Source organism: Atta colombica, unplaced genomic scaffold (genome assembly GCF_001594045.1).
Source record: "Atta colombica isolate Treedump-2 unplaced genomic scaffold, Acol1.0 scaffold35, whole genome shotgun sequence".
Classification (NCBI taxonomy): Eukaryota; Metazoa; Arthropoda; class Insecta; order Hymenoptera; family Formicidae; genus Atta; species Atta colombica.
This window is the reverse complement of record NW_017259459.1, coordinates 1,011,763-1,025,666: the sequence shown is the minus strand read 5'-3', so window position 1 is coordinate 1,025,666 and position 13,904 is coordinate 1,011,763. Positions and strand designations below refer to the sequence as shown.

Below are 13,904 nucleotides of genomic sequence, written 5' to 3'. Positions count from 1 at the left end.
TAAATATCATCAACGATGTTGTAGTAGCCTACAATAAAAAGTCAAGAAACATTTTAAAATATAAACTTGTACCGATTTTCTAAACTTGTTAAAGTCTAACTTCTAAACTTGTTAAACTTTATTTTCAAGACAAGATGTATAAAATAAATAACGTTAATCTTAATCTCATTGATTAAGACAACAGAAATCCAATAAGTAGAAATTAAAGTATATAATTCTTATTGAACTGAAAGATTTAATCAGTAACCTTTATCAATGAAAAATTACACTCTCTCCTATCAATCTTTCCTAAAAACAGCTTCTCTGAACATTTTTCTTGGCTTAATCGGTATTTCGTATTTAGTAACACATCACAATACTGTGCGGACACAATGGCAGCTCTAGAAGAATCAGATAATTGGATGTGGAAACACTTCGTTAAATTAAACAGTTCTACTGTACAGTGCAATATAGATTGTTGTGATCAAACTTATTGTAACAGAAATCCAATTAAAATGATAAACTTGATAAAGACACATTTATACCATAAGCACAAAATATGGACTGAAGAAGATCGTTTAAAATGGGAAAATAACAATGACTTAGTATGGCAATACTTCGACAAAGTAGACTTATACAAAGGAAAATGTAAATTTTGTAAGAATATTCATCATGAAGCATACATACCATATCTAAAGTGGCATCTGCGAAAAAAGCATAGTCAAGAAATAAGAGCTACTGCACAAAAAGAAATTGCAACTAAGTCATTATCGCAATATTTTAAAATCGATGAGAAAGAACCTACTGCGTGGTGCAAACGTTGTTATCTTAAAATGGACATACTTTATGGAACAGATGCCTTAATACATCACATTTGTTTCAAAAAAAATCAACATTTAAGATCTCGACAAAACTCTGAACATAATAACGTGAACAGAATGACACAACAGTTTATAACCACTGAAAATGCAAATACAAGCTCCCATCATGATGATATAAATAGGCAAACTCCACGAAATCAATACTATCAACAAAGGTAATTGTGATATAATAAAATTGTAATAAAAATGTTAATGTTTCACTTAAGTTATTAATATATTATACATACTTAATACACATTAAAAATTTAATATGTTACTTAATTCAATTTATTTATCTCAACGTTTATTACAATAACGATGATAAATGATAAATGTAGTAGCCTACAATAAAAAGTCAAAAAACATTTCCAAATATAAACTTGTACCACTTTTCAATGTTAAATTTTATTTTCAAGTCAAGATGTATCAAGTATATATTTTACTCTTAATCTAATTGATTGAGAACAGAAACCGAATAATTAAGAATTAAACAATATGATTTGTAACTGAAAGATTCAATCAATAATCTTTACATATTAGAGAAAAATTATATATTTTATTTTCTCTTCTATCATCAATCTTTCCTAAACAATTTCTCAAAATATTTTCCTTGGCGTGATCGGTATTTCATATTTAGAGTCACATCGCGATATTGTAAGGATATAACGGCAGCTCTAGAAGGATCAAACAATTGGGTGCGGAAACATATTCTTAAATTGAACAGTTTTACTGTACAGTGCAATATAGATGGTTGTTATAAAACTTATACAACTGATAATAAACATGCAAGAATGATAGCAATGGTAAAGGGACATTTATATCATAAACACGAAATATGGAACGAAGAAGATCGCTTAAAATGGGAAAACGATAATGACTTGATATGGCGATACTTCGATAAAGTAAAATTATACGAAGAAAAATGTAAATTTTGTAACATTTTACTTCATCAAGCACATATTCCACTTATAAAGTCGCATCTGCGAATAAAGCACAGTCAAGAAATAAGAACTATTGTACAAAAAGAAATTGTAGATAAGTCTTTATCGCAATATTATAAAATAGATGAAAAAGAATTTAGCGCATTGTGTAAACATTGCAATGTCAAAAAGGACATATTTTATGGAACAGATGCCTTAATACACCACATTTGTTTCAAAAAGAATCAATCTTTAAGACTTCGACAAGAACTTGATGATAATGATGATCCTGGAAATGAAGAAAATGAACAAAGGTAACTGTTGTGTAACTAAATTGTTAATGTTTCACTTTTCTTAAGTTATTAATCATCTACATTTTAATAACACATTAACAATTAAGTATACTACTTAATTTAATCTATTTGTCTCAACATTTATTACAATAAACCGTGATAAATAATGTTGTAGTAGCATGCAGTAAAAATCAAGAAATATTTCCAAATTTTATAAACTTGTATCAATTTTCATTTAAATTTTATTTTCAAGTCAAGATATGTAAAATATATGTTAATCTTAATTTGATTGATTAAGACAGATATCGAATAAAAATATTGGAATTAAAGTATAATTCTTACTAAACTCAAAGATTCAATCAATTTTTTATTAATGAAAAATTATATATTTCATTGTCTCCTATTATCAACCTTTCCTAAACTACTTCTTTGAACATTTTCCTTGGTTTAATCGATATTTCATATTTAGTAACACATCACGATACTGTGTGGATGCAATGGCAGCTCTAGAAGAATCAGATAGTTGGGTGTGGAAACATGTTGTTAAATTAAACAATTTTACTGTACAGTGCAATATAGATAGTTGTGATCAAATTTATAAGTATACAATTGATCATAAACATACAAATAGAATGATAACAAGGTTAAAGGGACATTTATACCATAAGCATGAAATATGGACTGAAGAAGATCGCTTAAAATGGGAAAACAACAATGACTCAATATGGCAATATTTTGACAAAGTAGACTTATACAAAGAAAGATGTAAATTTTGTAAGTATTTTCGTCATGAAGCATATATACACAATCTAAAGTTGCATCTACGAAAAAAGCATAGTCAAGAAATAAGTGCTGCTGCACAAAAAGAAATTGCAACTAGGTCACTATCGCATTGTTTTAAAATTGATGAGGAACTTATTGCATGGTGCAAACGTTGCAATCATAAAATGGACATACTTCACGGAACAGATGCCTTAATGCATCACATTTGTTTCAAAAAGAATCAACGTTTAAAGTCTCGGCAAAAATCTGAAAATAATAATGTAAATAGAATGATACAACAGTCTACAGTCACTGAAAATGCAAATACAAATTCCCATCATGATGATATAAATAGGCAAGTTCCTCAAAATCAAGATTTTCGACAAAGGTAATTATTATATAATAATGTTATATAATAAATATAATAAAAATCTGTTATATAATAAAAATGTTAATGTTTCATTTTTTTTAAGTTATTAATTTATTATGTACACTCAATACACAATAAACTAAGCAAAAAATTTAGTTTATATAATACTTAATTCAATTTATTTACCTTAATGTTTATTACAATAACAATGTTGTAATAGCCTATAAAAGTGAACATTTCCAAATATAAACTGGTATTAATTTTCAATGTTAAACTTTATTTTTAAATCAAGATGTATAAAATATATAATGTTAATCTTAATTTGATTGATTGACAACAGAAATCATATAAGTAGGAATTAAAGTCTATAATTCTCAATGAACTGAAAGATTCAATAACCTTTATTAATGAAAAATTAATGAAAAATTACATGTCTTCTATTATATTACAAATTTCACTCTCTCCTATCATCAAGCTTTCTTAAACAACTTCTCTGAACATTTTTCTTGGATTAATCGTTATTTCGTATTTAGTAATACATCACAATACTGTGCGGATGCAATGGCAGCTCTAGAAGGATCAGACAATTGGGTGTGGAAACATGTTGTTAAATTAAACAATTTTACTGTACAGTGCAATATAGATTGTTGTGTTCAAACTTATTATAATAAAAATACAAGTAGATTGATAACATCGATGAGGGTACATTTATACCATAAGCACAAAATATGGACTGAAGAAAATCGCTTAGAATGGGAAAACAACAACGATTTGATATGGCAATATTTTGACAAAGTAGACTTATACAAAGGAAAATGTAAATTTTGTAGGAGTATTTGTCATGAAGCATATATACCAAATCTAAAGTCGCATGTGCTAAAAAAACATAGTCAAAGAATAAGAGCTGCTGCACAAAAAAAAATTGCAACAAAGTCACTATCGCAATGTTTTAAAATCGATGAGAAAGAACTTAGTGTATGGTGTAAATGTTGCAATCATAAAATGGACATATTTTATGGAACAGATACCTTAATACATCATATTTGTTTCAAAAAGAATCAATGTTTAAAGTCTCGACAAAAATCTGAAGATAATAACGTAAATAAAATGACACAACAGTCTGTAGTCACTGAAAATACAAATACAAGCTCCCATCATGATGATATAAATAAACAAGCTCCTCAAAATCAAGATCTGCAACAAAGGTAACTGTTATATAATAAAAATGTTAATGTTTCACTTTTTTTAAGTTATTAATATATTATGTACACTTAATATACATTAAAAATTTAGTACTTACTTAACTCAATTTATTTATTTACCTCAACGTTTATTACAATAACGGTGATAAACGATGTTGATGTAGTCTACAATAAAAAGTCAAGAAACATTTCCAAATATAAACTTGTACCAATTTTCAATGTTAAACTTCATTTTCAAGTCAAGATGTGTCAAATATATTAGGTGTAGTAAAAAGAAGAAATCCATTATTTTTGCATGAAATTGAATGGAAAAATAATGGATTTCTTTTTACTACACCTAATATAATATTAACCCTAATCTGATTGATTCACAATAGAAATTGAATAAATAGAAATTAAATAATATGATTTTTAACTGAAAGATTCAATCAATAATTTTTATATATTAGGGAAAAATTATATGTTTTACTCTCTCTTTTATTATCAACTTTTCCTAAACAACTTCTTTAAATATTTTCCTTGGCTTGATCGGTATTTCATATTTAGTGACACATATTGTACGGATGTAATGGCTCTAGAAGGATCAAACAATTGGGTGCGGAAACATATTCTTAAATTAGACAATTCTACTGTACAGTGCAATATAGATGGTTGTGACCAAACTTATAAATATACAATTGATCATAAACGTACAAGTAGAATGATAACAAGGATAAAGGGACATTTATATAATAAGCACGAAATATGGACTGAAGAAGATCGCTTAAAATGGGAAAACAATAATGACTTGATATGGCAATATTTTGACAAACTAGACCTGTACAAAGGAAAATGTAAATTTTGTAAGAATATTCATCATGAAGCATACATACCATATCTAAAGTGGCATCTGCGAAGAAAGCATAGTCAAGAAATAAGAGCTGCTGTACAAAAAGAAATTGCAAATAAGTCACTATCGCAATATTTCGAAATTCAAGAGGACGAATTTAGTGCACGATGCAAACGTTGCAATCTTGAAAAGGACATATTTTATGGAACAGATGCCTTAATACACATTTGTTTAGATGAAAATGAACGTTTAAGATTACGACAAGATCCTGAAGATAATGATATGAACAGAATGACACAACCAAGGACACAACAGTCTATAATTACTGAAAATGCAAATACAAACTCCCATCATGATGATATAAATAGGCAACCTCCTCGAAATGAAGATCAACAAAGGTAACTGTTATGAAAAAATTTATAAAATGTTAATATTTCACTCTGCTTAAGTTATTAATATATTGTATGTATATTTTAATACACATGAAAAAGTTAGTTACTTAATTCAATCTATTTATTTCAATGTTTATTAAAATAATATGATAAACGATATCGTAATAGCATATAATAAAAAATCAAGAAACATTTCCAAATATAAACTTGTACCGATTTTCTAAACTTGTTAAAATCTAACTTCTAAACTTGTTAAACTTTATTTTCAAGACAAGATGTATAAAATAAATAACGTTAATCTTAATCTGATTGATTGACAACAGAAATCCAATAAGTAGAAATTAAAATATATAATTCTTATTGAACTGAAAGATTTAATCAATAACCTTTATCAATGAAAAATTACATATTTCACTCTTTCCTATCAATCTTTCCTAAACAGCTTCTCTGAATATTTTCCTTGACTTAATCGATATTTCGTATTTAGCAACACATCACGATACTGTGCGGATTTAATGGCAGCTCTACAAGGATCAGACCATTGGGTGTGGGAACATCTTAAATTAGATAATTCTAATGTACGATGCAAAAGTTGTATTCAAACTTATAAAATTGGCAAAAAAAATAAACTTATTGATATGATAGTGATAATAAAAGCACATTTATACCATAAGCATGAAATATGGAATAAAGAAGATCGCTTAAAATGGGAAAACGATAATGACTTGATATGGCGATACTTCGACAAAGTAGGCTTATACGAAGCAAAATGTAAATTTTGTGACCGTTTACTTCGTCAACCATATGTACCACTTATAAAGTCGCATTTGCAAAGTCATCATCAAGAAATAAGAGCTGGTGTACGAAAAGAAATTGCGGATAAATCTCTATCGCAATATTTCGAAATTTATGAGCAAGATTTTAGTGCACGGTGCAAACGTTGCAATGTTGAAATCGGCATATATTACGGAACAGATGCCTTAATACATCACATTTGTTTCAAAAAGAATCAATCATTAGGATCTCAACAAGAATTTGATGATAATGATATGAACAGAATGACACAACAATCTGCAGCCGATGAAAATACAAGTTCACATGATATAAATAGACAAGTTTCTGGAAATGAAGAAAATGAACAAAGGTAACTATTGTGTAATTAAATTGTTAATGTTAAATTCAATTGTTAAATTTCACTTTCTTAAGTTTTCAATGTAACATCTGCATTTTAATACGCATTAACAATTAAGTATATTACTTAATTAAACTTATTTATCTCAACGTTTATTACAATAAACCGTGATAAACGATGTTGTAGTAGTCTGCAGTAAAAAATCAAGAAATATTTCCAAATTTTATAAACTTGTACCAATTTTCATGTAAACTTTATTTTTAAATCAAGGTGTATAAAATATAAAATCAAGATGTATAAAAATGTATAAAATGTTAATCTTAATCTTATTGATTAACGACAGAAATCGAATAAATAGAAATTAAACTACATGATTCTTACTAAACTGAAAGATTCAATCAATAATCATTATTAATGAAAAATTATATATTTCATTCTCTCTCTTATCATTAATCTTTTCTAAACAGCTTCTTTGAATTTTCCTTGGCTTAATCTTTATTTCGTATTTAGTAACACACGATACTGTGCGGATTTAATGGCAGCTCTAGAAGGATCGGACAATTGGGTGTCACAACATCTTAAATTAGATAATTCTACTGTACAGTGCAGAAGTTGTATTCAAACTTATAAAATTGGCAAAAGAAGTAAATTTATTGAAATGATAACAATGATAAAGGCACATTTATACCATAAGCATGAAATATGGAATGAAGAAGATCGTTTAAAATGGGAAAATGACAATGACTTGATATGGCAATATTTCGACAAAGTAAGCTTATACGAAGCAAAATGTAAATTTTGTGATCGTTTACTTCGTCAACCATATGTATCACTTATAAAATCGCATCTGCAAAGTCATCGTCAAGAAATAAGAGCTGGTGTACGAAAAGAAATTGCGGATAAGTCTCTATCGCAAAATTTCAAAATTCATGAGGAAGAATTTAGTGCACAGTGCAAAAGTTGCAATGTTGAAAACGACATATTTTACGGAATAGACGCTTTAATACATCACATTTGTTTTAAAAATAATCAATCTTTAAGATTTCGACAAGAAACTGATAATAATGATGTGAACAGTATGACACAACAATTCATAGCCGATGAAAATACAAGTACAAGTTCACATCATGATATAAATAGACAAACTCCTAGAAATCGAGAAAATAAACAAAGGTAACTGTTGTGTAATTAAAATGTTAATGTTTCACTTTTCTTAAATTATTAATATATCATTTAATATATGCATTATCATTTTAATACGCATTAACAATTAAATATATTATTTAATTTAATCTATATATTATATATATCTCAACAATAAACGGTTTTAAACGGTGTTGTCGTAATCTGCAATAAAAAATCAAGAAATATTTCCAAATTTTATAAACTTATACTAATTTTCATTTGTTAAATTTTATTTTCAAGTCAAGATTTGGAAAATATATAATGTTAATCTTAATCTGATTGATTGATTGACAACATAAATCGAATAATTAATTAAGAATTAAACTATATCATTCTTACTAAATTGGAAAATTCAATCTATAATCTTTATTAATGAAAGTTACACATTTCACTCTCTCTCCTATCATCAATCTTTCCTAAACAGCTCCTCTGAACATTTTTCTTGGCTTAATCGATATTTCATATTTAGTAATACATCGCGACAGTGTGAGGATATAACGGCAGCTCGACAAAGATCAGACAATTGGGTGTGGAAACATGGTCTTAAGTTAAACAATTCTACTATACGGTGCAATATAGATAAATGTAATCAAACTTATTATAGTAAACATAAAAATGTAAGTATATTGATAAAATCGATGAAAGTACATTTATATCATAAGCATGAAATATGGACTGAAGAAGATCGCTTAAAATGGGAAAACAACAATGACTTGATATGGCAATATTTTGACAAAGTAGACTTATACAAAGGAAAATGTAAATTTTGTAAGAATTTTCGTCATGGAGCATATATACAAAATCTAAAGTCGCATCTGCGAAGAAAGCATAGTGAAGAAATAAAAGCTGCTATACAAAAAGAAATTTCATTTAAGTCGCTATCGCAATATTTTGAAATTCAAGAGGAAGAATTTAGTGCACGATGCAAACGTTGCAATGTTGAAAAGGACATATTTTACGGAACAGATGTCTTAATACGTCACAATTGTTTTAATAAGAATCAACGTTTAAAATCTCGACAAGAACCTGAAGATAATGTGAACAGGATGACACAACAATCTATAGCCGATGAAAATACCAGTACAAGTTCACATCATGATAATATAAATAAACAAGCTCCTGAAAATCGAGAAAATGAACAAAGGTAATTGTTATGTAATTCAAATGTTAATGTTTCACTTTTCTTAAATTATTAATATATCATCTACTTTAACATGCATTAAATATTTAGCATATCATTCAATTTAATCTATTTATTTCAACATTTATTATAATAAACGATGATAAACGTTGTTGTAATAGTCTGTAGTAAAAAAGTCAAGAAATATTTCCAAATTTTATGAACCAATTTTTATTGTTAAACTTTATTTTTAAGTCAAGACGTGTAAAATATATAGTAATAATCTTAATCTGATTGATTGACGACAAAAATCGAATAAATAGCAATTAAACTACATGATTCTTATTGAACTGAAAGATACATTAACTTTTATATACTAATAAAAATTACATATTTTACTTTCTTTTCTATCATTCTTTTATAAACTGCTTCTCTGAATATTTTTCTTGTTTTAATCGGTATTTCGCATTTAGTAACACATCGCGACTCTGTGCGGCTCGAAGAAGATCAGACAATTGGGTGTGGAAACATGTTGTTAAATTAGACAATTTTACTGTAAAGTGCGAAATAGATAGTTGTAATAAAACTTATTATGATAGTACTAAAAATTCATGTAGAACGATAAGAATGATAAAAGGACATTTATACCATAAGCACAAAATATGGACCGAAGAAGATCGTTTAAAATGGGAAAACAACAATGACTTGGTGTGGGAATATTTTGACAAAATAGACTTTTACAAAGGAAAATGTAAATTTTGTAAGAATATTCGTCATGAAGCAAATATACAAAATCTAAAGTCGCATTTGCGAAAAAAACATAGTCAAGAAATAAGAGCTGCTATACAAAAAGAAATTGCATATAAGTCGCTATCACAATATTTCGAAATTCAAGAAGAAGAATTTAGTGCACGGTGCAAACGTTGCAATATTGAAAAGGACATATTTTACGGAATAGATGTCTTAATACGTCACAATTGTTTTGATAAGACTCAACTTTTGAAATCTGGACAAGAATCTGAAGACAATAAAATGAACAGAATGACACAACAGTCTATAGCCACTGAAAATACAAACTTCCATCATGATGATATAAATAGGCAAACTCCTCGAAATCAAGATCAACAAAGGTAATTGTTACACAATAAAAATATTAATGTTTTTTTTTTCTAAAGTTATAAATACATAATTTATACATTAAATATATTACAAATTTATTATAGTATATTACTTAATTTACTTCAACGTTTTGCAATCGGTAAAATATTTTGTAAGTTGCAATAATTGCAGCAATTACACTATTAACATATTTTATAGCAACACAGGAATAAATAATTTAAGATCTGACTCTCATTATCATATAAATAAAAATTCGAGATCTAAAAAAGGAGATGCTGCAGATAATAGCGAGTATATGATGCAGCAAGACGTAGCAGCAGAAAATATGGCTACACATTATCATCATGAAAGTACATATTGGCATGATCTTGAAAATCAAGATCAACAGAGGTAAATGATAACATCAGTATATTTAATTCTTCTTGAAGAATTAGTATATTCTATTATAAACAATTGAACATTTAATGATTAACGATATAGACTACATAAATTTGAGTGAAATATGATTTCAATGTTATATTTATATTCAACTTAAATAATATTAATTAGTGAATGTATATCAAGTTCTGGAGGAAATAACACGAATAACGTAGTATTCCTTGCTCATGATGTTTCGGATGTAAGTTCTCATCATGACGATACAAACTGGCAAGCTCTTGGATATCAAATAGATCAACAGAGGTACGTGCTATTAATTTAATGTCAAGTGTTACTAATATCAAAATTAGTGCCACAAAGTTCTATAATAAAAAAACTCTCGGAAAATTAATTAACTGTCAATGTCTGCACGAATGGATATTCAAAATTTCAAGAAAGAAAAACTAACGTTAAAATAATATAATGTATATAGAATTGTGCAGCAAGACGTAGCAGCAGGAAATATGGTTACACATTATCATCATGTAGGTACATTTTGGCATGGTCTTGAAAATCAGGAAAATCAACAGAGGTAAATGATAATAACATCAATATATTTTATTTTTCTTTATTAAAGATTAGTATAGTTAAAGATTAGTATATTCTATTATAAACAACAGAATTGAATATTTTAACGATTAACGATAGACTACATAAATTTGAGTGAAATATTTAATAAATATAATTTCTATGTTATTATATTTAAGTAATATTTAATTTAAGTAATATTAACTAATGAATATATATTAAGTTCTGAAGGAAATAACACGAATAACACAATATTCCTTGCTCATGATGTTTCGGATGTAAGTTCTTGTCATGATGATACAAACTGGCAAGATCTTAGATATCAAATAGATCGACAGAGGTATGCTATTAATTTAATGTCAAGTGTTACTAATATCAAAATTCGTGACCTAAAAAATTCTATGATAAAAAAAGTTCTCGAAAGATTAATTAAATGTCAATGTCTGCACGAATGGATATTCAAAATTTCAAGAAAGAAAAACTAACGTTAAAATAATATAATATATATAGAATGATGCAGCAAGACGTAGCAGCAGAAAATATGGTTACACGTTATCATCATGTAGGTACATTTTGGCATGGTCTTGAAAATCAAGATCAACAGAGGTAAATGATAATAACATCAGTATATTTTATTCTTCTTGAAAGATTAGTATATTCTATTATAAACAACAAAATTGAACATTTAACGATTAACGATATAGACTACATAAAGTTGAGTGAAATATTTAATAAATATGATTTCAATGTTATATTTATATTCAACTTAAATAATATTAACTAATGAATATATATCAAGTTCTGAAGGAAATAACACGAATAATACAGTATTCCTTGCTCATGATGTTTCGGATGTAAGTTCTCGTCATGATGCTACAAATTGGCAAGCTCTTGGATATCAAATAGATCAACAGAGGTACGAGCTACTAATTTAATGTCAAGTACTAATATCAAAATTCGTGGTTCAAAGTTCTATGAAAAAAAGCTCTCGTAAAATTAATTAACTGTCAATGTCTGCACGAATAGATATTCAAAATTTCAAGAAAGAAAAACTAACATTAAAATAATATAATGTATATAGAATGATGCAGCAAGACGTAGCACCAGTAAATATGGCTACAAGTTATCATGATGGAAATACATATTGGTATGTTCTTGGAAATCAAGATGATCAACAAAGGTAAATAATACTAATATCGATATATTTTATTCTTTTTGAAATACCAATATATTCTATTATAATTAACGCAATTATCTAGTAAACGGAAATGGATTGAAATGGATTGAAATTTTTTTCTATCCAAATGCGTATTTTAAAAGCGAATATTTTTTTTTTTATTTAATTAGATTCAGTTGGATTCAATTAGATTTAGATTTGGATGCAATTGGATTGAAAAACTGGATTTCCTATTCAAAATTTTGAATTGAACAGTATTCACAATTTGTATTTTTGCACATAAAAAAGGATAATATTATTTTTAGATTGAAAGACATAGAGATATGTTCCATGCAATTCCTATAAATGAATAAAAATGCATTCAGGATTAAAAAGTATTCATTTTAACATTCGTGAATCAATATTTCTGAAAATCTGAAGCCATTTCAATTTATTTCAATTCCTTCTCGTTTACTGGGTAACATTGAAATATATAAATTTCATAAAGTTGAGTCAACATTTAAATATAATTTCAAATGTTACATTTATATCCAACTTAAATAATATTTACTAATGAATATATATGAAGTTCTGAAGGAAATGACATGAATAACATAGTATCCCTTGCTCGTGATGTTTCGGATGTAAGTTTTTCTCATGATGGTACAAACTGGCAAACTCTTGGATATCAAGTAGATCAACAGAGGTATGTATTATTATTTCAATATGTCAAGTATTACTGATAGCAGTGATATCAAAATTCGTGATTCAAAGTTCTACAGTAAGAAAGCTCTCGAAAGATAGTATTTATCAATATTATATTACGAATGGCTATTTAAGATTTCAAGAAGGAACTAATGTTAGTAACGTGCACAGAATGCATCAATTCGTGGCAGCAGAAAATGTGACTACAAATTCTCATAATGACGGTACAACTTTGCAAGCTCCTGGAAATCATAAAAATCAATAAAATCAAATTTATTGATATATCGATGTCATTTTCATATCATCATGACTTTTTGTTCTGCTTAGAGGAAACCTTCCCAGCAAACGAGAATGGATTAAAATGGATTGAAATTTTTTTCTATCCAAATGCGTATTTTAAATAGCGAATACTTTTTTTTGGTTCAATTGAATTCAATTAGATTTAATTGGATGCAATTGGGTTGAAAAACTGCATTTCTTATTCACTGTTCAAAATTTTGAATTGAACAGTATTCACAATGCGTGCATACACAGAAAAAGTTAATATTATTTTTAGATTGAAAGGCATAGAGATATGCTTCGTGCAATTCCTATAAATGAATAAAAATGCATTCAAAATTGAAAAGCATTCATTTTAACATTCGTGAATCAATATTTCTGAAAATCTGAATTCATTTAAATTCATTTCAATCTATTCTCGTTTGCTGGGTTTACACACTACAACTTTCACTTTCTATAACCAGGATTGGTAAAGACTAGTAGGTTTTTTTTTTTTTAATAAAACACATTGTGTTTCTTCTTAAATGTTTCAATATTTCAAATATACTTTAAACAGTAAAGTATAAAAAAAACATTTAAAACATATTAAAAACATTAGTTAAGGGGATAGAGATCCTAAAAATTGAAATCAGCCAATGCTGACTCGATCCGTGATT

General features: G+C 27.3%; 1 protein-coding gene across 1 annotated transcript; it reads left to right on the top strand.

Moving 5' to 3' along the window:
* Nucleotides 1-5,426: 5,426 nt before the first annotated feature.
* LOC108690676 lies at nucleotides 5,427-13,234 on the top strand. Its single transcript, XM_018198081.1, has 13 exons — nucleotides 5,427-5,613; nucleotides 6,095-6,751; nucleotides 7,250-7,912; nucleotides 8,394-9,068; nucleotides 9,518-10,174; nucleotides 10,362-10,553; nucleotides 10,713-10,844; nucleotides 11,014-11,112; nucleotides 11,332-11,448; nucleotides 11,619-11,714; nucleotides 11,908-12,024; nucleotides 12,854-12,970; nucleotides 13,105-13,234. Exons 1-13 carry the CDS (start codon nucleotides 5,498-5,500, stop codon nucleotides 13,232-13,234), a joined length of 3,768 nt encoding a protein of 1,255 aa, XP_018053570.1. The 5' UTR covers nucleotides 5,427-5,497.
* The last annotated feature ends 670 nt before the right edge of the window (nucleotides 13,235-13,904 follow it).